Source organism: Papilio machaon, chromosome 15 (assembly GCF_912999745.1).
Source record: "Papilio machaon chromosome 15, ilPapMach1.1, whole genome shotgun sequence".
NCBI lineage: Eukaryota > Metazoa > Arthropoda > Insecta > Lepidoptera > Papilionidae > Papilio > Papilio machaon.
The window spans coordinates 6,140,660-6,166,276 of NC_060000.1; the positions used below are offsets into that span (position 1 = coordinate 6,140,660).

General features: G+C 34.0%; 2 protein-coding genes across 2 annotated transcripts in view; one reads left to right on the forward strand and one right to left on the reverse strand.

The window, feature by feature from the left end:
* The window catches only part of LOC106710217 (kinesin-like protein unc-104), an 80,258-nt gene that overhangs the window by 29,763 nt on the left and 24,878 nt on the right, over window positions 1-25,617 (forward strand). The window contains exons 3-12 of the mRNA XM_045681298.1: window positions 14,442-14,599; window positions 20,045-20,127; window positions 21,847-21,925; window positions 22,070-22,230; window positions 22,594-22,778; window positions 23,104-23,215; window positions 23,326-23,469; window positions 24,519-24,682; window positions 25,151-25,290; window positions 25,501-25,545. Of these exons, the coding sequence (XP_045537254.1) occupies window positions 14,500-14,599; window positions 20,045-20,127; window positions 21,847-21,925; window positions 22,070-22,230; window positions 22,594-22,778; window positions 23,104-23,215; window positions 23,326-23,469; window positions 24,519-24,682; window positions 25,151-25,290; window positions 25,501-25,545 (1,213 nt within the window). The 5' untranslated portion in view covers window positions 14,442-14,499. The remainder of the gene's footprint in view (window positions 1-14,441; window positions 14,600-20,044; window positions 20,128-21,846; window positions 21,926-22,069; window positions 22,231-22,593; window positions 22,779-23,103; window positions 23,216-23,325; window positions 23,470-24,518; window positions 24,683-25,150; window positions 25,291-25,500; window positions 25,546-25,617) is intronic.
* On the reverse strand, window positions 5,059-8,189 carry LOC106707962 (15-hydroxyprostaglandin dehydrogenase [NAD(+)]). Its single transcript, XM_045681296.1, has 5 exons — window positions 8,034-8,189; window positions 7,218-7,454; window positions 6,221-6,394; window positions 5,705-5,859; window positions 5,059-5,256 (listed from the first exon to the last, which is right to left on the reverse strand). The coding sequence occupies exons 1-5, from the start codon at window positions 8,136-8,138 to the stop codon at window positions 5,106-5,108; spliced, it is 822 nt and encodes a 273-aa protein (XP_045537252.1). The 5' UTR covers window positions 8,139-8,189; the 3' UTR covers window positions 5,059-5,105.

Below are 25,617 nucleotides of genomic sequence, written 5' to 3' on the forward strand. Positions count from 1 at the left end.
TGACCCCCCCCCCTCCCTCCGGGGTGTCTCGTGTTGAGGCCGTAACCTTGTCGGTCACCTTCCCTTTGATGGCCGCTCTGATAATGTCTACGTATAACCACTGACTTAGCGAAGCTTCTATCATATCTAAATGGGATATAATATTTACTCAACACTTTCATGTCCTATTCACTTATCTAGTTTTTGTAAGTCTGTACCTAATTGCTATACTCAGTCATTTCAATGTTACTTATGCAGTCGCTTAGTGTAGGTTTCTATTACTATCACTGCACAAAGAGACTCCTTTATTGACAATTCATCTCAAACCCTTGACTTGCGTCCGACCGTAAAAGACTCTACTTTTTAAAAGATACTAGTGGACGTTCGCAACTATGTCGGGGTTGGAATAAAAAGCATAATAACAAAAAGCACACATAGCATCCAGTAAAACTATCAATTTTCGATTCAGCCGTTTCGTAGATTGCTCAAACTCAAGAACTCAAGAGGCATAAATTTATAAAATTGTATTTTTAGGCTTTTAATTGACGCAAATACATTATGTTCGTTATTTTTTTTTTCTATTTTACATACACACACACACTTGGTTATTTATACATCGTAATTAATTATTGGATATCGTGTAAACAACGTTAATATAGCTAAACTTAGATTACTTATTCAGCAGGATCTTGCAGTAAATAAACCCCTAAACCCGCTTGCGACATTAGTTCGTCAGTAAATCTTAATTAGATAAATTCTTTGTTAGTTCCCAATTGAATAGAAATTGGTGTGACCTTTTTGATAAATATTATTTTGGCAAAGCAATTTAAAAATACAGATGTCTCACGAAGTTTGTCCCAGCGGAGCGGCCGAGCTACTTCTCAATGTTAAACATCAATTTCATAGCAATATTTACCGCTAGATCCCTCGAGAATTCCGATGACTTATTAGAATATTCTAGATCTAGGTTTTTCAGTATAGTTTTATATCTCCTTGGAACTTAAGTGTATTTATTAGTGTGCATTTATTACTTTTGACGAGTTTAGTTTTGTTGGCAATTATGAACATAATTATGTTTCTGTGCAAGCTAGTAAAGTAGAGTAGACTTTAAACATCCTTTATTAATGTTATTGGCAAAAGAGGCGCTCTATTGTGTCGAACTCACATGTGGACTGTTGGACTTTTGCCATTTATAACATTTTTAGCCTAAATAACCTAACCATAACCTTGAAATCAAATCTGAGAGAATCATCTTCACCGTGTATTTGGAAAACCTAACGGATATTTGTATTCCTCATTTAAGTAATACACTCTGATGACATAATCCATAAATGTCTAATACTGTACAGTACTATTGTCTAAGGTTTACCATCATGTCAACGCGACTATTACAAAAGAACACAGGCCACCTGATGGTATCTCTCACTTGATGAGTCCCTCATCCATTCAAACTGTATCCTTGGCATCATTTCTTATCAGCAATGGAAATAGTGTTTTACCTCTCGTTTCTATAGACAAACTGGAATTGTGATGGACATATTTTTATAAGAAGCGAGAAAATGTGTTGTTAAATACTGTTTTTTTGCAAGATGTCATGTTTTGATAAACACAGAACACGTACACATTCCAAGGCCTAAGTCCTAAATCCGCAGTTGTTTCTGCAATATCATCGTTACTATTAAAAAAATATATATATTGGGGTTATGCAACGATACGATAAGTATTCACTTTGTCGCCATTTTGTTTGTTCTTAAAAACTTTTGCTTGTTCTTTAGTTTTGTTTTGTTTTGTTTGTTCTTTAAAAACTTGATGTCTTGAAATATTACGTAAATTACTATCTATGTTTTTATTAAGTACTTAAGCTGTCGCCTGCGACTCCGTCCGCACGGAATGAGGAAAAAACAAACCATTTTCCTGTAAGAAAATCCTGTAAAGAAAAAAGTTACAAGGGTAAAGAAAGGTAAAGAGGTGAAAGGATAAAGCAAGTACAAAATATTTGAGGAAAATATTAACAACATTTTCCGGCCTGATTTTTTTAAGACATCATCTGTATTCTCTATGAGTAGGTACTACAGACCCTTCGTAACAGTTTTTATCGCAGCTTCAAGCTGTGTTGGGTGTCTATGAAGCAATTTAACATATGCGGTACGAATAACAGTTTGCTTCGACTACGCCCAACGAACCGTTTAAATTGATTTACGCAATGTCCCTAATGCCTTTATAAGTATAATTTCCCTTGTGAACAGCGACTGTAGGGTCGCTAAAAACGTTAAAAATTTAGAATTTTGGATACCTATTAATGATTCGTCTTAATTTGAAAAGAATCTGATTAAAATCATTGTAATTGATTGTACCTACAATAACACATTTTGTTATTGATAAGATAAACCAACAACTATTTTCTATTCGAATGTATCGGAGTTGTGCGTGATGGCATTTTTAACATAAATAGTAGACTATAGTTTTATTGTCCGTGATTTAATACTTTTTATAGGCTTCCGAATAGACCAATGTTTCCCAACCTTTTTGGATCCATGTCCCATTTTTCAGGATGAATATGACTATTGCCCCCTTATAAATTTTGTTTAGAAATAAATTTCTCTCGAGGCTAAATTTACAATGTTAGAGAAATAATTAAATACTACTTTTGGCTGACTAGATCAATTTCATATAAAACTTTTAAACACGAAAACACATATAAATAGATTAAATGCAACGGATTTTTGTCTCTAAAACGTTTTTATGTACTTTTTAGCCCTGGCTATCATTGTAAGGATGTAGTCTTAAGTATTTAAATCTCCGAAATGCCCCCCTCTAAACCCAAATGTCCCCCAGGTGGAGCGTAAGCCCCACCTTGGGAAACACTGGAATAGACCCTACATCAGGGCTAAGTACGTAACTTGACAAAAACATTGTAAATTTACTATTAAAAAACGATTTGTTCAAGTTAATTTCGTTCAGCTATGTGTGATACAGGATTTATAAAAGTCAATTTTGATAATATTCCTGATGTTGATATATTTTTATAAAAAGGAAACAAAACTTTAAAATTTACTTTACAATTTTTTTATCATCTCAATTATTCGCTTATGTCGTGAATGTAAACGAATAAAATGTATCAATTAATTGTTTCTTAAGCAAGTGTTTATTTACTGTTTAGTTTTATGAAGTTCTCCTAGATAGCGGTGTACGTTGATTCATCAATAAAATTCTTCAATATTGTTTCACATCTAGGTTGTAAATACACCCAATAGATGGCGCTGTGTTCTATTTCTTAGAATATAAATTCTATTACTTTATTTCACGTATAATATTTATTTACTTATTAAGTTTTTTTTAATTCCGCGCGGACGGAGTCGCGGGCGGCAGCTAGTTTTTAATAAATCTCTTAGTGATGGAATTTTTCCAGACGAATGGAAAATTGCAAGAATCATTCCACTTCATAAGAAAGGAGATCTAAGTGATGTTAAGAATTACCGTCCTGTACCTATTTTGTCGTGGTTTTCAAAACTATTTGAATCCTTAATATTTCCTATTCTATCTGCTCATGTTAGTACAGAGCTGTCACCTAATCAACACGGGTTTAGGAAAGGTTTTCCGACAGTCACAAACTTAACACTGTACGTGTCTGATATTTCTGGTGATCTCGATAAAGGATTGGAGGTAGATGCCGTGTATATGGAGTTTCCGAACGCTTTTGACCGAGTTAACCACCTTCTGTTGATAAAAAAATAGAATACATGGGTATACATGGTTCACTGTTACATTGGTTTGAATCATACTTAGCAAAAATACTTATTTTTGTTACAGTCAAAGGCTCCGATTCTTGCCCTTTTGTCGCCAGTTTTGGAGTACCTCAAGGGTCCCACTTAGGTGTAATCTTGTTTTTAATTTTCATCAATGACATTTCAACCCAAAATAAAACATTGCAAGTTCTTATTATTCGCCGATGACCTCAAAATCTACAAAACGATTAACTTCATAGCAGATATAAAATATATTCAAGACGACTTTAACATTATTCAAAAATGGTCTCTAGAAAATCATATGTCAATTAATCCAAAAAAATGCTTCCAAATTAAATTTACAAAAAAGAAAAGCACTACAATATCCACATATGTAATATACGGGACTAAGCTTATGAGAGTCAACAAAGTGAACGATTTGGGCATACTGGTCGATGACGCAGTAGCCACGAAAGCAGCCAAAATGTTGGGCTTCTTACGTCGTAACACGAAATGTTTTCGTACCGTCCGCACAAAATGGCCCTGTATAATGCTCTGGTACGCAGTGGACTTGAGTATGCATCTACCGTGTGGAATCCCTTATGCTCTATTCACTCTCAGCGCATCGAAAGTATTCAAAGAACATTCACTAGACAACTGGCGTACAGCTGCCATGGAATCTCGCATCGCTCTTCTTACGATGCGAGATTACCTTTTTATAGAATGACCTCCCTGCGAAGCAAACGCAAGATAATTGATCTGGTACTATTATTTAAGGTTCTCCACAATATTGTTAGATGCAGCGACATTACTCATCATATTTCCATATCTGTCCCCAGAGTTAGTCCTAGAGAGTACATAAAAAATATGTTCCACATTAAATTTGCCAGAACCAACCTCGGTCGCAATAGTCAAAAATTAAATTCAAAAATTAATTTTTATTTTGATGTAACTTATAATTATTGCGAAAAAAAAATTATTTTACTTATATATAATCTTTCCATTTTTCAAAGAAAAAAAAAAAAAATTAAAAACCCAAATTTGGACCTCCCCTCAATATGGTTATCAAATGAAAGGGCTTGACTTGTAGGATATAATACGCTGTAAATAATTCAATATGGCTGCCATTACAAAATGGCCAATCATACATTGTACTATCCCCTAAATGTGGGTTTTAAATTTGACGGCTGAATTTGATATTAATAAAAAAATATTGTAGAGATTGATGTCTTTTTTATTTTAAGATTTTCCCAGGTAATAATAAATTATTCTATCAATAAAGTTAAATAAAAACAAATGCTTAATTTTTATGACATTCATATACATATGAAAATTACATTATAGTAAAAAATAAATATGGAACAAGAATTTAAGAAGATTTTAGCAATTATTATAAGAAAGTTAAGCCAGTGTTAACTTTTCCAATTCATCCAAGTGTTTGTTTATTTTTTCCGTCAATTCCACGACTGGCTTGTCGTTAGCAGACAGCCAGACTGACCCATTGTCGCCTTCCTTTAGTAATTTCATCATAGCAGCCACAGCAGACGGAATACTGAAAACGATAAAAACATCCATTGTAAATATTTAGAAAAAATGCCAGCAAATTTTCCATATAATAAACATATTAAAATACATGCTACAGCGAAAAGCTTTATTTGACCGCGACGCTGTCGCGGTTATAGCGCATCTCTAGCTTAAGACATCTCAATTTTTTAAATCATAATCAAACTGTTTAAAAAGACATATTCAGAACATTAACCCATTACTGTTAGTTGATCGATATAAAAGCGAACGTATATTTCATTTGAATCCGACCAAAAATTAGGTAAACTGATAAAGGTCAAATTCCATACTTGGCAGCCATTACTCTGTCCCCATTATTGTAAGTCAGGATAGCATATAGGTAATATATCTACCGATCTTTGGGGGAAGCCTATGCCCAGCAGTGAGAGTTACGAGGCTGGATAGATAGATAGATAGATTATAAAATATAAACCAACCTTTGTATTTTTTGAACATCGCTCAACGATTTAATTTGGTTCATGCTACTGGTTTCAACAATTCTGTTGTCGAGACCTTGCATCAGCTTAGTAGCGGTGGGCCCCGGACATAAAGTTATCACTCTTATACCTGTATTGTCGTAGAATGGTCCCCTCTGGAATGTAAATTATAATAAAAACTTTTGTGAATTTTATGCACTTTAATATTTTCCAGGCAAATAGTAACGATAAAATAGAAATATAAGCTAAATGTGCGTTTGTCTCAGTATATCACATATTTTCTATCATATTGGAAATGGACTGCTCAAATATTCGCAGCTAAACTTTATTATCATCATACAGAAATATAAATTACAAAAGTTACAGGCGCTTTTTATAATAAATATTTGGAATGTTTATTAACAATTCTGATAAGAGTTTTATAATATAGAATAAATTAACAATTTTTTTTTAAAGGGTAAAGAAAAATTTGGGTAATTTAACTTGCAATATATTTTTAAAATTTTCAGTACATACCGCTAGACTTTGGCTGAAATGCAGCACGGCACCTTTGCTTCCGCCGTAGATTGGCAAGAAGGTATATTTACATAATCCAGCAGTAGAGGATATGTTTACTATGGTACCTCCTTCACCGCCTTCATCTTTCCTCATGTGCCTCACTGCTTTCATTGTAAAAGACACTAGTCCTTGCTAAAATATTATAAACACATCACATTTATCAATGGGGAAAACAAAGTAACAAAAATTGTAAAAAAATATGCAAATTTACAGGTTTATAATATTTTTTTTAGTAAGTGTATCATCAGCTGATATATGGCCCTATATGGGCTTAGCTTAAGTTGTTAACAACATAAAAATTAGTTCCGCATTTAAGTCGAAAACATCCACATGGATGGATGGATGAATTCTGACCATGAGTTTCGGCTAACGAAACAGCTGTACAGAAACATATCATCTTTCGTAATAGTAGAAAAGAGTCAACAAACAACCGTAGTAATCAGACTTTAATCTTGACATCAGTTTATTAATAAAAACACGCCTGTTTATGGTGTGCGAGAGTTATGTGAACTATTACGATTAGATTATTTTTATTTCGCTATCTGTTTGTCATTTTAGGTCAATTTTCTAACGAAAAGTATTATCAGGAGTAGAATACCCATTTCTATGCGTTATTCCCCCCTCCTAAGCTAAATCCATTTCCATTTCCCACCTCCTCCTTACAAGAAAAGGGTGAAAAAGGAAGACGACCAAAATAAAGCTACTCATCAGACGAAACGCGAAATTGTTTCCACTTCACGCTTGTTTTCTGTGTGGTCGTGGAAGTTGAAAAAGTTGGTTAATTCAACAGTTGCTATTGCAACAAATGACTGTACCACAACCAAATATTACTAGTAACATTAAAAACCTAGTGCCATCCCTCTCATTCAGTTTTAATAAAAGGAGATAATAATATGTTTATTTATATGTTGGTGTTTCAGCAATGTAAATCTATGTAAAGTTTTTTGCTTCTTACCCAGTTAACATCGCAAGCCAATCTCCACATAGACTCAATGTCACTCATAATTCCTGCGTTGTTTATCAAAAGATCTATTCTTTTAAATTTATTAAGAACGATGTTAAAACTGTTCTTTATGTCTTCTTCCTTGCTAACATCACATTTTATAAAGATAGCTTTATTGTTGTATGTTTCGTTTAATTTTGAGACGAAATCCTCTCCGGTCTTTACATCAATATCCAACACAGCAATATTCTGAAATAAAATTATAATTAATCAGAAAACAATTTATAGAGGCATAAGTACATTAACTTCATACTATACTTCAAAAATAAATTATTTAAACTTTCGTGAGACTTAACTTTATAAACTTATACTATATAATATCGAATAAACATTCACGTATGTCCGGTGTCGGAACCGACTAGTTTCGAGCCCTTCGAGGGCCCTCTGTCGTGTCTATTTCGTGAAAGACCCGTTCGTTACTGAGCTGACCGACAACGGACAAATACGTGAGTGTTTAGCCGTTTACATATTATTTAAGAAAAAAAGGAAATACATATATGTAAAGTCAAAAAAAATGTTTTGAAAAGGTGAAACTCTAAATAAGAAAAACGTCGACTATAAATAACTTTCATAATACCTCTATGAAAATATAAGATCTATGACAGTGATGATACCTTACTCGTTAAAATCAGTTCAGTCATTTAGGTTATAGGCGGACACAATGAAACTTATATACAAACCAGCATACATGAAAATTTAAATATTTTCGGAAAAACCTGACACATGTGAGTCAGCCTTATAATAAAAAAAATAATGAAGGTCAATTACCTGTGCGCCTTCTTTCAATAAAGCTTCAGCATACGCGGCACCTAGACCTGAAGCGGCACCAGTGATTAAAATATTTTTGTTTTTCGGTTCCCACTTAGCGGCCATCTTGGTTCTGTTAATCGTAGACCTTCTCGTCTCAAATTACTTGTAAATCAACAGTGTTAAGTATTTATATACTCGTGGTTACGTATGTGGTGTGTTATCTATAGTAATATTATAAATAGGAAAGATTTGATTGTTTGTTTGTTTGTTTGAATTGAATAGGCTCCGAAACTACTGCACTGATTTGAATAATTCTTTCACTGCTGGTAAGTTACATTATTCCCTGGTGGTATTTATATATTTTTTTTTTAATTCCGCACAGTGAAGTCGCGGGCAACTGCTAGTCTAAAATATTATGATAAGCCTAACATTTCTATATTATACCATATATTGATAATTAAAATTGACTTTTCCGCTGTTAGTATTAAAATTGTTGTTTAATTACTTCATGTTTTTAAGTTTTTATACGAAAATTAATAGAGTTTTTTGTCCAGAGCTATTTTAATTCATAATTTTTACTTGAAAAACAAATAAAAGGCGAATGAAGTTATAAGGTTTATTTTTCTATGAACAAGTATATTACTTCTGGCGGCAGCGTAGCGGAGTAATTAATAAAATAAATTAAATAATACAATATAATTATTAATTACACTATCTCGCTTTCAATCCTGAGATTCTGTTATTTAGTTTTATTTACAAGAAAATTACATCTTTTCATTTTGATAAAATGTCTCAGACAATGGTCTTTAGTAAAATTAATTATGTAGGTCTTTCTGCGCAGTATTGTCGATGTTCTCTATATTGATTGTTCTTATGAAGCTCTGACCTTTCCCGCCCTTGCTGTATTCTCTGCGCTCGTCAGCTCGCAGCCTGTTTACACAATAAAATGATTTTAAAGCCAAGCCAGTTTTATTTTCTTCAATTCAGTAATACGTAATTCTTTTTCATGATAGTTTTTCAACAAACCAAACCAATGTAAAAATGCATCATAGTCCGATGTAGCATTTTTGTGGTAATTAAAAAATAACCGAATGACAACTTGATGTCAAATATTTCGTACAAACACTTCACTCACCAGTTACAATAATAATGTCATATACACTACAAAGCAAAAGGGTGGGCATGAAAATCAGCCCTCCTATCCCGGGTGTCTCGTTTTGAGGCCGTAACCTTGTCGGTCACCTTCCCTTCGATGGCCGCTTTGATAATGTCTTCGTAACAACTGACTTAACTAATTGGGATATAATTTTACTCAACACTTTCTTGTCCTATTTACTTAATCTGTTTTTGTAAGTCTGTACTTAAGTGCTACACTCAGTCATTTGAATGTTACTTATGCAGTCGCTTAGTGTAGATTTCTATAACTAACACTGCACAGAGGTACTCCTTTATTTTATTAATCTAAACAACGTTAATATAGCTAAACTTAGATTACTTATTCAGCAGGATCTTGCAGTAAATTAACCCCTAAACCCGCTTGCGACATTAGTTCGTCAGTAAATCTTAATTAGATAAATTCTTTGCTAGTTCCCTATTGAATAGAAATTGGTGTGACCTTTTTGATAATTATTATGTTGGCAAAGCAATTTAAAAATACAGATGTAAACATCAATTTCATAACAATATTTAGCGCTAGATCCCTCGAGAATTCCGACGACTTAGTAGAATATTCTAGATCTAGGTTTTTCAGTATAGTTTTATATCTCCTTGGAACTTAAGTGTATTTATTAGTGTGCATTTATTACTTTTGAAGAGATTAGTTTTGTTGGCAATTATGACCATACATAATTATGTTTCTGTGCGAGCTAGTAAAGCAGAGTTAAAAAATATTTGTAGTCTTAAATAATGTTGACTTTAAACATCCCTTTATTAATGTTATTGGCAAAAGAGGTACTTTAATGTGAGTTGGACTGTTGGACTTTTGCCATTTATAACATTTTTAGCCTGAATAACCTAACCATAACCTTGAAATCAAATCTGAGAGAATCAGCTTAACCGTGTATTTGGAAAACCTAACAGATATTTGTATTCCTCATTTAAGTAATACACTCTGATGACATAATCCATAAATGTCTAATACTGTACAGTACTATTGTCTAAGGTTTACCATCATGTCAACGCGACTATTACAAAAGAACACAGGCCACCTGATGGTATCTCTCACTTGATGAGTCCCTCGTCCATTCAAACTGTATCCTTGACATCATTTCTTATCAGCAATGGAAATAGTATTTCACCTCTCGTTTCTATAGACAAACTGGAATTGTGATGGACCTATTTTATACTAGCTGTCGCCCGCAACTTCGTCCGCGCGGAATTAAAAAAAACTCAATAAGTAGCCTATGTGTTGTTCCAGGCTATGTTCTATATCTGTGCCAAATTTAAGATATACTTTCGAACAAATTTCCATCCATCAACCCATCCATTCATCTATCCACCCATCTGAATATTTGCATTTATATTATCTATATATATATAAGAAAGTCGTGTTAGTTACACTATTTATAACTCAAGAACGGCTGAATCGATTTGACTGAAAATTGATGGGGAGGTAGCTTAGAACCAGGAAACGGACATAGGATAATTTTTACTCCGTTTTCTATTTTTTATTCCGCGCGGTCGGAGTCGCGGGTAAAAGCTAGTTAGTAATATAAGAAGCCGTTGAATGTGTAGTGAAATACTGTTTTTTGCTAGTGTTGTTATGTTGTGATAAACGCAGGAACGCTTACAGTCCAAGGTCTAAGTCCAAAATCCGCAGTTTTTTCAGCAATATCATCGTTATCGGTTAATGTTATCGAAGTTTTAGCAGTGATACGATACGTATACGTCGTCATTTTGTTTGTTCCTATCGTAAATTACTATCTTTATTCTTATAAAGGACTTATAACTCATTAGCCGTGACTCAGTCCGCACGGAATGAAAAAAACAACAAGCCATTTTCGTTACAGGAAGTTGCATAACAAAAATTACCACCCTGTCGGTCAAGAAAAAAAGTTACAAGGGTAAGGAAAGGTAAAGAGGAGAAAGGATAAAGCAAGTACAAAATATTTGAGGAAAATATTAACACCATTTTCCGGCCTGATTTTTTTTAAGATATCTGTATCCGTTATGAGTAGGTACTACAGACCCTTCGTAACAGTTTTTATCGCAGCTTCATGCTGTGTTGGGTGTCTATGAGGCAATTTAACAAATGCGGTACGAATAACAGTTTGCTTCGATTACGCCCAACGAACCGTTTAAATTGATATACGCAATATCCCTAAAACATTTCCCTTGTGAACCACGACTGTAGGGTCGCTAAAAAAACACATTTATAATTATAGATACAGTTATTAATTATTCGCTTTAATTTGAAAAGAATCTGATTAAAATCATTGTAATTGATTGTACTTACAATGACACATTTTGTTATTGATAAGATAAACCAACAACTATTTTCTATTCGAATGTATCGGAGTTGTGTGTGATGGCATTTTTAACATAAATACATAGTAGACTATACTTTTATTGTCCTTGGTTTAATAGTTTTTATAGGCTTCCGAAGAGTATACTGCAAACAGTTTTGGTCTCTGGCACAGTAATTGTAAATTGGAGATAGATGCGTTATCTATTGAAGAAAAAAATATTTTAAAATAAAAAAAAATTATATAAGATTTTATTTCCTCAGAAATTTATTGTATTTCTAACCGCCGTCAATTACAAAATTATAACACCTATATACATATTAAGTATACGACATATGTATTATTTTTAAAATTGTGTTTGACAAATTATGACAAGGTAGAAAACTTGGCGAGCTCTACTAACTTTTACTAGTCTAACTAAATTTCTATTACCATTTCTGATGGAAAACCCTGCTTAATCCTAAAAAAAATTCCATTTCTTTACAAAACACATAAGTTGTAATTTGATGCCGATTCTGATTGTTGCGTTATGCACTAAATTACCTGATAACTTATTAGTAATTCTAATAAACGTACATACGTCCGTATATAACAAAGTATATTATAGAAGTGTAAGGTATGTCGTTGCGCTGAAGGACTCTAATCCGGTGGGCAATCAATACTAGGCAATTACGTCATCAGACCGCTCAGGACTAGTGGGTTATTTTGTTTGTGTAGTTCTTTGACCTACGTAGGTCTAAATCATAGAGTTTTATGCTTAAGATGAAATGATAATGGAGTTAATATGTGCAAAAATATAACTACTTATCATGACGAAATGAGTTTGACTTCGTATCTTGAGCTGTTCCTTTCAATTCTTAAAAATTCTATATTTCACAGACGAAAATTATCGATTTTTTAAGTGTCTTGAAAAAGTACACAGCGTCGCGATTAGTTGTGAAGTTGTGTATTAAAGCTCGTTTATACTTGTTTCATTTCCTGAAACAGAGAACTAGATACATGTGATGCAATAGGGTTGTACATGATGCAGTGGAGCACAATAGAATATTGATGCATGAATGGAGTGGCAAGCGCTATTTGCATTTTATTTTCATGAAACTTGAAATTAAAATTAAACTATTTTCATCTCGGCGGTTTATTAATATTTTATGACTTAATCAACATTAAGTTTTTTTTACAATGAATACGGTGAAATCCTAACGATTTAGTTATTTTCATTTAAATAGAGGATGCAGTGACGACATACAAAATGGCCTTTGAATTAGTCAAAGACTCCCGGGCGTCAAACGTTTCCCACGCCTTGCGGCGAATAGCGTCAATGAAAAACCGTTCCAATCTTGTAATTAGAGTCGATTCAACCGTAGTTAGCTCTCGGGGCTCACGAAATGGCCGTGCGGAGCCGCTAACGTTATTTGCGGTGGCGGATGCGCGGCCCGTGCGGCGCAGACCGCCGGCGGCGCCGAGGATCGAAGCCTCGGGGCTGAGTACGCGTGCGCGCGCCTTCGCCCTCGCCTTCGCGCAGCCGCTGCTCCCGTCGCCTGCTCCCCGCAGTCGAATCGCGGTCCCCGCCGCGACACCATGCCGGCCGAGGCTGCTACCTGACCTCAGCGATCAGCTCCCAAACCTTCGAATAACAAACGACGTACGCGCGATCCTCACCCTCGTCCTACGGAGACCGGGGTAAGTCCGCAGCCGTATTCGTCACTATCGATCGCCGCATCGAATGCATTCTCAAGGTTAACGCGCTGTTCCCGGACGTCGTCGCGACTGGGGTGCTAGGGGGCGCTAGGGGCGCGGTGAGTCATCTCTGCTGCGACACATTTCCAGCGGCTCTTCGATCTCGTGGATTTTCGAACGGAAGATGTAGGTTGCAGTGCATATTACGTAAGCGAGGAGTGCACCGGCCGTGGCAGCCGCTACTTTCGAAGCCGTGTTCACTCGACCGCAAGCGAGCGCCGCACGCGAGGATCGCTTTCAGGAACACATTCACCATTTTGTACGTGAGCCTCGCGCCGCGAACAGCCGTGCTCTGCTCCATGCTGGGTAGTATGCGCTCTAAATTCCTCTCTGTACTTAAATACGCTTTTGATATGGATATCGTGTGAATTTCATATTGTGAAAGTGGCGTTTAATAATACTAAATATCTTAAGATTTCAACCGTTTCAAGTAGAATAAGTGTTTTGTTTAATTATGTGTCTAGTGTTCGTCGTAGTGCTGTGACAATTGTAAGTATATTAAATCGAACAGTTACGAATTATTAAAGCGATCTCGCATGGTTGTAAAGCCACATCGATTAATTTAATGTACCTGTACCTGTTCCATTGAACAGAAAATCGATTCGGGGTGGCCTTTGTCCGTATGAAACAGCTGACGGGCGCGCGCGCAGTAATCGCTTGTGCTCCGCCTGTGCAGCGAGCCACGGTAACCGCCATTCGGGCTAACGGTAGTCCGCTCCAAACTACGCAATATCCAACAAGATACTTGATTGCCTCTCAAGCAGTAATAAGGCCGGCGTAGTTTTTTACAAAGCCAATGCAACTATATTTTCGCATGACTCATTGAACGAAAATGTTAGACTAGAGTTATCCAAAACACCATTAATATTGTCTTGCTCTCGTATTATTAAAAAATATCCATTGCAACTTATTTAATACTATTAGAAATTATCACTTATCGCTTTTTAATAACAATAAGGATAGAGCCTTCTGAAGCTCTTGTATTTGGTGAATCTGTTCGCATTTCGCACCTCAAGTCATGTTAAGTTTTACAAAATGTTGAAGTTATAAATTAACTGTAGTCCAATTAAAATTAAGCAAAGCTTAGGTAAAGCTACCGTTTAAAAATTTAGCGTTCTTACACTATCTTCGGTCATTTCATTTGCAAGGCGGTTCCATTTCTGAATTCTTCAATTTTCCTCACAATTTTATTCAATGTTACTGATATATTTTTTTTTGTTTGCAGGTGTAAATCAGCTATAGTACCCATGTGCTAGAGACGGAGGCTACGAGCAGCTTCAGCCATGTCGTCTGTGAAGGTGGCGGTGCGGGTACGCCCCTTCAACTCGCGAGAGATCGCCAAGGAGTGCAAATGCATCATAGAAATGTCCGGCAATACAACAGGTTAGTGCAGGCAATACAGGATCACCGTAATTTGTACGGTAAAAATATATCTTTTTTATACGGATACGTGTATCACATGTATATTTGTTGAGTGTTCAACTAATATTATATTTTATGTAAAATTTATGTAGTTTTACGACTGAAAGATGTCCAAGTTTGTTTTTGAATAAGTGTGAAACGCTAGAAGTTATCTAATTGAAAATTTATTTAAAGAACATAGCAAACTAATACATTTTAGCAAAAATGTTAACCTCTTAACCCTTGTTAATGAAGATTGGCGTTTATAGCAGAGTAAAAACTAAAATTATCCTGAATGAAATGCGATGTGGCGATAAAAAAGGCGTAATGGTTATTGATGACTCCCTCGCATGTTCCTCCACATACGATGCCGTTAACGGCTAAGTTTTTGATTACATATAGGCTTACTACTTTAATCACAATGAGCTTTGTACTTTATTTTATAATAAACTAGCTGTCGCCCGAGACTCCGGCGACATTCTATGCAGAATTTAAAAAAAAAACGCCGTTACGGAGATACCTTCAAACAAATAAACATCCATCCATGCATTCCATTTAAAAATATTTATACAATAATATTAGTAAGATTGGAGACTTCATATCTATAACCTAACCTAAAATGGTGGGGATATTATTTCAATGAATACTTAAAATTTCGATATAATGCAAAAATACGTTTTCATGGCTTAAAATCTTTCTTAAGGAAATATTTTTTACACTTTATAAATTTATATCGTCAATAACTTTTTCTTTCCTTTTTTCATTTGCGATATAAACGATTACGAATTGCGTTTTAAAATAAATTTTAATAGAAAATCCTAAAGGACTTTTAATTAAGAGCCGAGGAACTTGCAATAAAGTCGACTTTACAGTCGGGAAAACTTCCACTTCTGTACGGTACAGCTTCCAGCGAACGGTACAGCTTTCATTTAATTCCAGGAACCGTTTATTTTTAAACTTTAATTGCAATTAGGTAACTACAAGTACTTAGGTGTATGCGCTCTCCTTATTTTTATTGAAAAAAACTATGTATCATGTTTTTACATAATTTTCATAAAATACATTGCGATAGGTTTTACGTGAAAACCTTGTACAGTTAAACCTGGATCAGTGAGTGTTGAATGGAGCGCGATATTTTTCTCCCTTATGGTGGGTTCTCGCGTATCTAGGTTCGACAATACCTCTTTTTGTGCGTAAAACTATTCTTAATGAAAAATCTCAGATAATGATTTATTGTCAAATTTCGACGGATAGACGACCACTAATATAAATAAATTGTTCTTATCTAAAGAATTTTACCCTTAGAAAATTTTACCTTTACGTAGTTTAAAGGTTAGATTATATATTTTCTAAATAATTCTTACCTAGTTTAATAAAATGAATTCTGAATACAGAAAAACTTCATTAAGTTATTACAGCTTTCATATTATGCTTTCTATATCGTTAAATATTTCACAACACTAAAAATAATTTACTGGAACATTCTTGAAGCCAAAAATGTATATTGAACGGTCTTTCTCTGTTTAATTAAATACTTTTCTACACTGGTATTTAGGGATTACTTTGCTAACCTTTGATGGAATTTAATAATTAGTAAGTTTAGATTTCACAGTATAAAAAGATTTTAGAATTTCACAAAAAAATGTTTGCAATCTCAGACAATTCTATTCTTCGGTGTTCAATTTTTATTTACATGTTTTTTTCTTAAGCTAAATGCACTTTGTATCGCTTGATTAAATTAATTTTGTAAAACATCTTATTTAAAATTTTCAAGTTCAAAGCCAGTTGAATACGGTGGGTGATAAAGCACGGAATGGGGTGCGGTGACGTCACAGCGTGCGTCAATCTCGGGGTCCATTAATATGCATTAGTTTGTTATTAAACTGTTTATACTTGAACGTCATCATCCACGCACACACTCAGGAGCACTTTTTGCTTTTAATAGGAGAATTTAATGTTAGTGACGATTATTTCAGACAGTGAATGCACTTTTTCATATTAATTACAAAGTTAAATTACTTCTTGATAAATCTTGTTTTTCTCTTTTAACCTTAGGTTGTCGCAATTCTATTAAACTTTACCCATCCACAAAGTACCTAAAATTATGCATTGTAGGTCTTGTATAAAACGTTCTTTAATCCCGGGATAGCTCAAAAGCAACTGGTCTGATTTTCAAAATTATTAATTAACGTAAAAACCAGTTAGTTATCTTCTTTTTTGTACAATGAGCTTGTTTAAATATAATTCATTACATGACCTGAAATATTTTAAAGCCCACAGATGCGAGCTGAATCTCAATAATTCTTCACGATCTAGGTCATAAGGACAGTCGTAATTTCAGCAAAAACCAGGGTAAAGTTCAATTTGGAAGGGGTCATGCCACCGCACGCAATAGTAACAGGCCAAATTACGTTGATATTAGTCGATTACCGAAATAACGTGTGAAGCATCAATAAAACGTTCAATTTGATTATTAATTTATTTTTTAAATGTAAAATATCATTTAGTCGGACATAAGAAAAATATTTTATGAAGATAAAATATTTAACAATGGCTTGTTACTTCACCTACCGAAACACATAAACCGTAAAATTTCTGACACAACATTTTTTTCTTAAACACACACAATTATCTCGGTTTTCTCAAGGAATACGATACGGATGGCTATATTTTTTTGTACACGAGTGACTATCGAGTCTTCTACTAACTAGTCAATAAATTGAGAGTTCTCCAGAATACAGAACAATTGAGAATCCCATTGTGTCTATCGCAGGTCGTTGTACGACTATATCAAATTAATCGCTTCGTCGCCTCTCAGTAAGCACCCTCTACAGAACACCATATGACTCATGCCCAGACGTCTATTGACCTCTACTCATCTGTCTCGTTTCTTGACCTCTCATGTGTACTGAATATCTTATTTATTTAGTTAATGATTGGTAAATGTTGCTAGACTTTGCTTCGCATGATTTGTACTAATGATAATGTCAAAGTTACTTTAGACATTTTGAGCTGCGTTACATTTTTCAAACATGCTTTCACATAACTTATTACATAACATAAGTTAGTCTTGAGTTAAAAAAATGTTTTGAAAAATGTTTCTCAGATTAAGATAATAGAAAAAAAAATATCCTTACTTTTTCACAGTATTTAAGGCATGATTTTCCTTTAATTCTCCGAAAAAACTATTTTTCCTAGACGTGTGCTCATAAATTCTACCCTGTCTATAATATACAAAATAATATAACAGTATAAGGCGGAAAGGAAAATGAAATTCGTTGATATTTGCAGCGGGAGGGTTTTTATTAGATTTCCCCGAGCTCGGTAAATATGACAAAGGTGTAAGAGGTTGTAACAAAGGCTTTGTGTAGTTCACTGTTTTGTTGAGAGCTCGTTGTAGCTAAGAACTTGAAAATAATGAGATAACAAGGATTGTAGCATTTCAACTGAAGTTTTTGCAGTAAATAAACGGTTACGGTCACTCTCATAGTCCTAAAGCGATCTCTCTTAGTGTAGATTTAGTAAATAAAATTTAAAGAGAAGCTACAGTAAGGGACTCCCTTAGTGCTCCATTAACTATTTTATGTACTCGTTGCACAGGTACGAGTATTGTAATTTGTAATGCATCGCCGGTCGATACTGTTAGGTATTCGTTAGTTTTTGTGTCGCTGACCTCGACTGCGGTGTTTACACAAAGGCTGTTATAGTCGATTTACGTTTTCTATACAATCTATGTTTGGCTTATTATAAGTAAAACGCGGTTTTTTATTAATAAATGTTACAATTTTTAATAGAGTTTTAGTGACGACCTGTTCTATTTATTAAAATACTTCTCAAATTAAATTTTTTGATTCTTGATTCTCTCAAGTGAATTCTCGTGTATTTAATATGTTTTGATGTTTAGACTTTCAAAAATTTTGTAGTAAAGAAGAAAAATATAGTAGGAGTATGTGGTGAAAATAATAATTCTTAGCAAAGGCTACTTCATCCCCAGATAAATTTAAAGCTATAATTCCATAAAGTCTTAAAATAAAACTAGAAAAATCTACTAAAATACCCTAAAAGCAATTTCCTACATCTCTTTTAACGTCAAGAGCTCTTTTATGTTCTTTCGTCACGTACAAGTAAATCAAACTTTTACAGTTTTCAATTTAGTGTAAAACCAGTGCACCGTAAATGTACTTTTCACTCGAAGGCTGCCAGTATATGTCTCTACGTTTCCTTGCCAACTGCAATAAAGGGGGGTTGGGAGTATAGGGTGGTTGTAGTCGTTGCGCGATGCAACTTGATGACTCATAAAACCAGGGGAAGAAAAACAAGATGGCGACGTTGAGTCGGAAGTAGTTTTATATTTATGTTGCAATACAGGATGACTTGTAGTTTCAGGATTTATATTTTCAGGTTGTCGCTTAAATACATATAGTGAACAGTTATTTATGCTAAGTATATTTCAGTCCAGCGATGAAATTAAGTGCTGGATTACATATAGAAAAATGTAATCTTAAACTGATAATAACCCACATAATGCATTCCAGTTTGGGTTTACATATTTCGGTTGTAATCGATCGCTGGATTGGAATAATGTAAACCGGACATATGTTTACATTTTATTAAAATAAAGCGAAAACCTATTCACTACGAGATGATATTGATTGAAATGTTAATTTTTAAGTCGTGTTCTCACTGCTGAAACATCTCTACAAAATCATGTTGTTATATTAGCTTCCTGATCTGAATGAGAGGGATGTAGGATAGCAAGTCTTATATTTGCAAATAAAATCAACTATTCTTACGTCAACTAATATTGTACATTCAGCTACGTGAAATATTTAAACTATTAATACTGACATAACACACTTATACTTTTCCGTGATTACAAGTAATTTGAAAAGTCTAAAGTTAACAAAAAATATTTTGACATTGATATTTCTTATATTTGGTTACTTTCTAACATTTCGGTACCGCACAAGGTTCCTTTGTTCCATGTGAAATCCTTTACCGTCTCACTATAACTTGACTGTAGACGCCGGTGTCGGTCGATACGTCGCGCCAGACGGACTCGTGTCGCGCCCCCGACACCTTACCGTCTACTTTTACCACTTAAATATAAACGCAAAAGGATATACTTACGTATCTGTGTCTATAGTTTTACCTTGAGCTTTAAGGATCACTATGATGAAGATGTCTCAACCATCAAAGCATTAAAGGCTTCAAAATGATAATTTCAGTCTACTTTTTATCTCCTACTTGAAGAGTAATTTTTTCAAGAATACTTTTTGAAAATTCGCTTATGGTCTATTATATAGATGGTTTGTGTAAAGTCAGTGGATATTATTAGTACATATATATTATAACGGGTTTTTTGAAAGAAAAATGCTGGGTATGTCAAAGTTAATTTAAGTTGTTAATTGTATTTTTTTGTTGCAGTGATAATGAACCCGAAAGCCCCTCCGGGCAACAAGGAACCACCAAAAAGTTTCAACTTTGACTTTTCCTACTGGTCACACAACGTGAGTATATTACTTGAAAACAATTCAAACAAGCATATTTTTGAAGATAGTTAGAACGTACTTAACGTTTATTTCTAAGCAAATTAAATTGTGTATTCGCCCAACAGAATCGATTTAGTAGTCCGCCCGCCCACGGTCCGCGGCTCGTATTTCCTGTGCCAATACAGGGGAGATGGAAACTTAATGGAATCGTTGATTGCTTACTGGGACCCTAGTCAGTCTGGTCTTTGTAATTAGATAACTGTAGTCTATAGATATTGTTGTGTCGTCAGCTTATATATGTCTCCACCCACGGCCTCATACCTATCCTAAGTTGGGGAGTCATTTTTATGGATGATATCGATAATAAATGGTAACAAGTTACAGTAAGCGTATGAAATTTGAAAATCAGTGAAATCGGGCCCTAAAAACTGGTTTATCGAAATGCGAAATAATAATAATTAATTTCAATAGAACGATTGTTTGATATGTAATTGATGAAAAGTTATCAGTGCAGAAATATTCGTGTAGTTTTCTCAAATTTTTTTTGTGTTGATATCTATCCAATCCAACACTAAGAGCTTTTGTAAACACTTTTTATAAGGATAATGTTTTTTTTTTAAATCTTAGTAGAAAAGTTTATTATTAATGAGATTAAGATATTAATTAAAGTATAACTTAGGAGTAATATAATATTTCACCGAGATCCGCTGAACCGTTTTGGAGATACCTTAACGAACATTCAAGTTTTACATTTATAATATTAGTAAGATAAAATTAGAATTATTACTTATCATTATAATCGATTTAATACAAATCCAAACATCCAATTTCTTTTGCAAATATTAAACTGATTAATTATGAATTTGTAACCATCAAAACAGCCTGGTCGTCCTTTTTGGACAGCGGCCATATTGGATTTAGTCGCAAGAGGATTATCGGATTGGCTATCTGTAGCCAACAAATATGGCTTCCGTATTGAACGTACTTGTTCTTACATTATTCGTATTTTAAATATGGCAGTAATATTTATTAATTGATGTATAATACCCTCATGTTTTTGATAGACTGAAACTTATTTTAATACACTTATACCAAAGACTAAATTCTAAATAGTTTAGTTTTTACTACAAGCAGTAAGATTAATATAAAACGAAAAATATTTTTATTTTTAGGTTTTCAATTTTAGGTTAAAAAACCATCTCTGGTATATTCAGAACATCTTAGCTACATTTCATCATAATCTGTTTTATAAATAAAGTGGTTAATATTCCTTTTTATTTAAATAGTAAATTACATACCGTATACATCTTTAGCTGCCAGGTGGTTTATATTGTGCAAAAAAAAAATTATCCTCTCGAATAAAATTACTTTATTATATTTAATATGCCAGTGAGAGAGTTTTTAATTTAACAAATTTAATTAGAGAGTTTGGGAATCATGATAATTTATGCAAATTATGAGTAGGTAACTTGGGTTTGTTTCTCCCCGGCTGTGTTTAAAAGGATTAGAATATTAAATTATACTAAAGTTATACGAATTACATTGTATTTTATTCAAAAGTTAAATAACTGAAATTAACTTACTGGCGCAGAATTTCTTACAGTTTGAGATAATAATTCTTAATTAAATTTTGAAAAGAATACATCATATTTATGTTTACCCTTTAGAAAAGATTATATAACGATAAAATGTTAGATATTTATTTAAGAAAAATTTAATCAATTTATTTTGTTTCAGCCAAACGATCCCGACTTCTCTTCCCAAATAATGGTGTATAAAGACATCGGAGAGGAGATGTTACAACATGCTTTTGACGGTATGTAATTAAATACAAACAATTGATAGGTAAAATTACAATAATAAGCAATCAACTTAGAGTATCTTTGCACATTAAGTCCATTTTGAATAGATGTGCGGGTGTGTGGAAGTGGAATACTTACCCCATTTACTTCTTTCTTAGGATACAATATATGTATATTCGCGTACGGCCAGACCGGCGCCGGCAAATCTTATACTATGATGGGTCGCGGGGAGGAAGGTCAGGAGGGCATCATCCCTCAGATCTGTAAGGACCTCTTCCGTCGCATTCGACAAACTACCTGCGATGATCTCACATACTCTGTAAGTCCACTTTCAACTATTTCTTGGCTAGTTTAAGTAAAATAATATATGAATGAATACAGTATTAGAGTAACTATTCCAATCTGAATTTCTACACAATGCTGTTTAAATCTGTTATATAAGGTGCCAAACGAGAAAGTGGCCACCTGATTCGCTGAAATAGCGAAGCGACCGCTACCCATAGACCTTTAATCAACGGATAGGGGATGCACAGAAAGAGAAGAGAATACTAGCGTTTATGACTAGTTTATCAGTACTCTACATTTTTTTGCCTTTAATCCATCTCGTCATACAACGGTAGTACTATTTGATATGGCAACATTTATGTTGAAATTTAGCTTATTTAAATGGCATCTGTCATAGGTGGAAGTATCTTACATGGAGATATACTGCGAGCGTGTGCGTGACCTGCTTAATCCCAAGAACAAGGGCAACCTGCGTGTTCGCGAGCATCCCGCGCTAGGACCCTATGTGGAGGACCTCAGCAAGCTCGCCGTCACCTCTTATCAGGATATATACGACCTCATCGATGAGGGCAACAAGGCTAGGTACGTTATTGATCATTTATACACAGAACATGTCTTTAAGATACTAAAATTAAGTTAAAATTCCTCTCAATATAGGTTTAGAATCAAAATAATTATTAATTTATACGTCCATTAAACCTTACTGACTTTAATATTCCGAGGAAAAATACAAATATAATGACATCTAACATTTTAAAATTAATTAAGTCTAATCTAATTAATTATAACTATAAATACATACGCGTCTAGAACATAGGCAAAAATTTTATCCCAGCGAGTGTATTATGGATTTTAGTTAGACCTTAATAGCTAATGTGTATTTCTGAGTTACATCGTTTTGTGACAGGACCGTGGCGGCGACCAACATGAATGAGACGTCGTCTCGCTCGCACGCCGTCTTTACTATATTCTTTACTCAGCAACGACACGACAAAACCACCAATCTTATGTCAGAAAAGGTGACAAATTAATTAATTTTTTAACTAGATTTTTTTTTTAGAAAAATGATGAAAAAATAAAAGAAATTTGCCTGTATGATAGAATTGTTTAATAAATATCCTTTATCCAGGTATCAAAGATATCGTTGGTGGATCTTGCCGGGTCTGAACGTGCGGACTCTACCGGTGCTAAAGGCACACGTCTCAAAGAAGGCGCTAACATCAACAAGTCTCTCACAACCTTAGGAAAAGTTATTTCCGCTTTGGCAGAAATCGTGAGTAACCTTGTTTTATGAATAAAAAATTTAGCTTTATAATTTGGTTTTTATAAATATTTAAAGTTTAATTCTTTGATAACAGAAAACTTCTATAGTTATTATGTTGATATGTTATTTTGTTTCTCAATTCAAAACTTTTCTAAATTAAATAGTCGTGTGTTTTGATTTGTGGTGGTGGATAATATAAGGTCGAATGCTGAACGCTGTTTATATAAAAATTACATAATAATCTAAATAAGATAATATTAACAACGCGTACATATTTGAGAATAAACAAAAAACTAGACATATTTATGAATTTAACAATGTAACCAGCTAAAAATGTACCAAATCATTTTTTAACTACTTTTGATCACACTCATTTTGCTAAATTCATTCATCTTAATCTTTCATCAAAATAAAAATGGCTAAATCATGCTAGTTAATACGAAAATCATTGTATTTTCTCATAATACTTTGTCAAATTTTACTGCACTACATTCGTTCGGAAACACAGTCGGTAAGTATTGTTTGGCATACGAATTCTGAACGCTTTCATTTTGGTTTGTTCTAAAATAGTTTTCGCCCGCGATTCCATGTGCGTAATAAAAAAAAACATAATAAGTAGCCTATGTGTTCTTTCAGACTATGATCTACATTTATGCCAAATTTCATCAAGATCCGTTGAGCCGTTACGGAGATACCTTCAAACAAACATCCATCTAAACATTCGCATTTATAATATTAGTAAGATTACATATGGAGCTAAGTCGTTGCACATCAAGTTTTGTTGAGAGTGAGAGCAATTTAGTTCACATTTTTATTTGCTTCTTAGAGTTTTTTTTAATCTTTGTGCACGGTTCATTTTTAATTGTACATAGAGGCAAACAAGAAAGTTGATGTCTTTAATATAGTAAAGTAATCTCTACCCATAGACTTCTATAAGTTAAGAGGTTATGAAAACCATAGATCTTCCCTGACAAATTAACTTTCCCTTTCCTAATTAAAATATAAATAGAGCACTAGAATTCTTCTTCTATAATACTTAATGCAACATTATCCTTTAGGCGTCAAAGAGCAAGAAGTCAAAGAAGGCAGACTTCATCCCTTACCGTGACTCCGTACTCACCTGGCTGCTGCGAGAGAATCTCGGCGGCAACTCCAAGACAGCCATGATAGCTGCCATCTCACCTGCTGATATTAACTACGATGAAACACTCAGTACTCTTAGGTAGATACTCTTTATAATAAAATTATAAACTAGCGACATCACATACAACTGCAATGATGTTAAAAGGAAAGACAAAGCAGTTGAAAATAAAACATAGTCAGAAAATGGATGGTATATTAAAAAAACTCAGTTCTCTGTTTAACAGAACTTTCTTGATCATATCTCTATTATTGCTTTGATCTTATTTTATGAATGTATAAAGTCTAACAAATTTATCTGACCCGGTGGATGACAAACTAAATTATGATAGCACACTAGCGCCATCCTGTCAAATTAAAACAAATGTCTTAAGATCCTTTTTACTGAATCTTCTATGCCATTTTAGGTTTTACATATTTTCTAGCAAAAATAACCTTCAAAGCAGCACCTCTCTTACCGGCACAGATATCCTTTATTTACATAGAAAAAAGGTTTTTTTTTTCTTCGAAATTCTGTTAGTGTAATTAAACTTATTTGTTTACCTATCAGATATGCTGATCGAGCCAAACAGATCGTGTGTAAAGCTGTCGTCAACGAGGACGCCAACGCGAAGCTCATCCGCGAGCTCAAAGAAGAGATCCTCAAACTGCGCGAACTCCTCAAAGCAGAAGGAATCGACGTGGAAGAGGGTAAGCAAAAAACAACTTTATCGTCATACAAATAAAGACTAGGCCGCTTTGAAGTCATGTGAACCGATAGATCGTTATGTGTCTACGCATTGAATGTTATCATGCTAAAAAGAAACGTAACGCCACAAACTTAGATTTTAAATTCAAATGGCAAAAAAAAAATCTGATGTTAAATTTTTACATTTTGTTCCAAAAATCCAACCGATCTAGGACCGGATGGTAGAGTCGTTTATGAAAAGAAAGAACAACCCATCAGTAAGTAATAATATTAAAGAGGCTTGTGCATTGCATATGTACACCCCACCTGTACGCTTGGCCTCCTACAGG